Source organism: Peromyscus californicus, unplaced genomic scaffold, assembly GCF_007827085.1.
Source record: "Peromyscus californicus insignis strain IS unplaced genomic scaffold, ASM782708v3 Scaffold_5__1_contigs__length_169319896, whole genome shotgun sequence".
In the NCBI taxonomy this organism is placed as follows: Eukaryota; Metazoa; Chordata; class Mammalia; order Rodentia; family Cricetidae; genus Peromyscus; species Peromyscus californicus.
This window is the reverse complement of record NW_026294573.1, coordinates 10,509,264-10,512,779: the sequence shown is the minus strand read 5'-3', so window position 1 is coordinate 10,512,779 and position 3,516 is coordinate 10,509,264. Positions and strand designations below refer to the sequence as shown.

Genomic DNA, 3,516 nt, shown 5'->3' with positions numbered 1-3,516 from the left:
CAGAATGTCTGGGTGGAGCTAGACTTAGGAGAGCACCACCAACACTCCTCAGCTAGGAGGATCTAGAATTCCACCTTAGCCAGGGCTCCATGGTCAAACCTAAAATCAAAAGTCAAAAAAGAAGAAAACAAACCCAGTGTCTGGAAAATCCACAGAAGCCAAAGGAGTGAGCATAGACTACACAGGCCATTGTATTAATATGATAAAATTTATTTTTAAAATACAAGATAACCACATAGCATTTTAAACGTAAACCGTCAGCAACATCTTGTACATTCACGATAGTTGTAGAATATCGTCATCTTCCCGAAAAGGCATCTTCCTAGAAGCAAAGGGATCTTCCTAGAAGCACTCATTCCCTCTCCCCTCTCTCCCCAGGCCTGACAAGCATAATCCACTCTCTTGGGATCTGCCTGTTCTGGACAGTTACTGTACATGGAATCACAATGCACAACTTGGTCAATCTGTTTCTCTCGCTTTCTATAACCTTATCAGAGTTTATCCATGTACCAGTGTGTATCATCACTTCACTTTTAGGTCTAAACATTGTCTCATTGTAGGGGAATGTCAGGGCTTATAAATTATCTGTCATACACTGATGGGCATGTGAGTACACAGGCCATATAAAACTCATTTTCATATCGGGTAGGAGCAGGAGGGGTGAACACAAGAATCTATGGTGTTCTATCGACATTTAACCCAAGAGTGTTTTAAAAAATAATTAGAAAGGTAGCTATCAAAGATCACTCCTTACTGTGTAATTATATAAAAAAGTTCAGAAATCAAAGTTCTAAACTATTCATTTCTATTAAAAAAAAAAAAGTTCCAACATTTAAAAAGATGAGGATTCACTCTCACCAACGTCCTTATCTGGATCCTGTTGGGCAGCTTCTTTTTCTTGTTGCCGTTTCTTCCAAAGCTTGGCCATTGCCAGAAACTTGAGGTTAGGCTGGTTGGCAGCCTCCTCTGGAAAGATGTAATCATGGTATTCTTCCCAGCCGGCGTCAGACCCATCTTCGGCCTGGACCTTCCTCCTCTTCTTGACCCTTTCTGGCATGAGTTTGTCTACTCTTTCCTTGTCTGATACTGTTCCAAATTCATCTTCAAAACCTCGCCAGGATTCCAGCAACGTAAGTCTCTCTTCTTTCTCTTCACGGTTTCTCATGGCTTTGTTCGCCTCTTGGTAAATCTGTCTGCATGTAGTCACACTTGCTTCTGCCCCTGAGGATAACTCAGACTGAGCCAAACTGATCCATACCTTGACATGCTGTGTTCGCTGAAGCAATTGTCGGTAAAGGTTTCGTGCTCTTTCAGGTTCTTCCTGCTCCATCTCAAAATCGATATATGATTTCCAAAGTACCTCTGGCATGTCTAAGCTTGGCTGGCTGATGGCTAATTCGTAGATGGCCCGGGCTCTATCGCTATCACCGAGGATTGTCTCTAATTCTGCAAACTTAATCCATGAGGTACAATTTTCAGGTCCAAATTCCAAGAACTTCTCATAAAGCTTGCGGCATCTGTCAAATTCTCGAAGCTGTAGTTCCAGTTCTATATACCCTTTGAATAACTTGTTCTTTGGACATTTGCCTATGGAAGTCCCCAAAGCTCTTCTGGCCAGTGTCAGATTTTTGTGTCGTATTTCAAACTGTGCATAATATAACCACATTTTGGCAAATGTGAACTTTTTGTGAGGAATTAGTGCCAAAGACGCTTGATAGACCTGCCTTGTCCTCTCAGGATCCTTGGCTTCCAGCTCTTCATAGAACGCGTAGTTGATCCAGAGATAGATGTAGCGCTTCCAGTGCCTCTTCTCCTGGATGGGCGGCACGTTGGCAATGGCCCTCTCATAGACTTCCCGCACTGTGTCGGCCTCCGCCTCACTTTCCTCCAGGCGCAAGTAATCAAACCAGGCATCGTAATTGTACGGATCAGCCTTCACCTCTTCTTCATATTGGCATCTCCGTTTGCTCACGATGAGATCTTCAGCAGCCCTCCGGTCACCAAACTTCTTCTCAAAGATGGTATAGTTTTTCAAGAGTTCTTGCGCCCCTTGTTTTGAAATTCTATCCAGGGCATATCTGTAGATAACTCGTACCCTTTCCAATTCTTTCCGATTTTCCTCAAATTTAGCAAAGGCCGCATACAGGTGTGCGTCCATCTGCTCCTCTCCAAAGAACTCCACTGCTCTCTCGTAGACTTTCCGCGCATGGGCAAAATAAGCATGCTTCTCTTCGAATCGGGCATACTTGACCCAGTTCTTCACAGCAGGGTGCACGAGCACAAAGCGTTCGTAAAGGGTCCGGGCCCGCTCCACCTCTTTGTGTCTCAGCTCGAAGTTGATGTAGGAGTGCCAGGCCTGCTCCTCAGGCCGCCATTCCATCCAGCGCTCAAACACTTGACGGGCACCGGCGACATTGCCCAACATCTCCTCCATGTACGTGGACTTGTACCAGAACTGACTGACTCGGGGCAGAGTTGTTAGGGCTCGGTCCCAGATATTTCGGGCATGGTTGACCTGGCGGTTCTTCATTTCCATCTCGGCGTATTTCAGCCAGAGTGTAACATTCCGATAGTCTACATCCAAGGCACGCTCGTATATGGACCGAGCCCTTTGGATTTCCTTTACACTTTCTTCCCACTGAGCGTACTTGATCCAGTTACTAATCACAGTCCTATTTTTTCTTATGTTATCTTCAAAAGTCTTCCTCTTCCGAAGTTTGTAATCATTGAGCTCCTCTTCATCTGTGATCTTCTGCTGAGGCGGGGGTGGAAGGAGCTCGAGTTCTCTCTCTTTAGCCTCTCTTAAGAGCTGCTCTGCAGTTAGCTGCACCTCAGCTGGCGCTTTGTTTTTCACCTTGGCCACTTTGGGAATCCTCTGTTTCCCGGCCACGGTAGAGGACGCCATGTCTGCGGCCGCTGAACCGGAGTAGCCCCGACACAAACACACACACACACACACACACACACACACACACACACACACACACACACACACACACACCTGGACCTCAGAAATGGGCTTCCAAAACCAGCCGACACCAGAGAGCCGGCCCGGGACCAACTAGATCCCCCAACAGAGGCACACGCCTTTAATCCCAGCACTCGGGAGGCAGAGGCAGGAGGATCTCTGAGTTTGAGACCAGCCTGGTGAGTAGTAATGGGTTATAAAAGCTTCAGAGGAACCAGAGAAGACGCTGTCCAGGAGCTTAGAGTCACACCTGGCCCTGTAAACGAATTTCTAAACGGTCTTATTAATTAAGAAACACAGAGCCAAATATAGGGGTGAGAGCCTTAGAGGTCAGGGAAATACGGGGAGCCACCAGAGCTACCTTACCTCACCAGCTCTGCACCTTCCAAAAGGCCCTGACTTCCCGTCTACCTAGGTTTTTATTGCCTGGGTTTTGATTGCCTCGCTGTTCTGCCCTCTCATTGGCCCTTAGCCCAGCTACCTCACTTCCTTGTCACCGCCTGTCTGCACAGACCTCCAGGTCTCTAGGGTTGGTACTGGGATTAAAG

General features: G+C 46.8%; 1 protein-coding gene across 1 annotated transcript; it reads right to left on the bottom strand.

Annotated features, from left to right (window-relative positions):
• Positions 1-832: 832 nt before the first annotated feature.
• LOC128097409 (crooked neck-like protein 1) lies at positions 833-2,908 on the bottom strand. The gene has a single exon (XM_052717904.1). The coding sequence runs from the start codon at positions 2,903-2,905 to the stop codon at positions 833-835; it is 2,073 nt and encodes a 690-aa protein (XP_052573864.1). The 5' UTR covers positions 2,906-2,908.
• Positions 2,909-3,516: the final 608 nt, after the last annotated feature.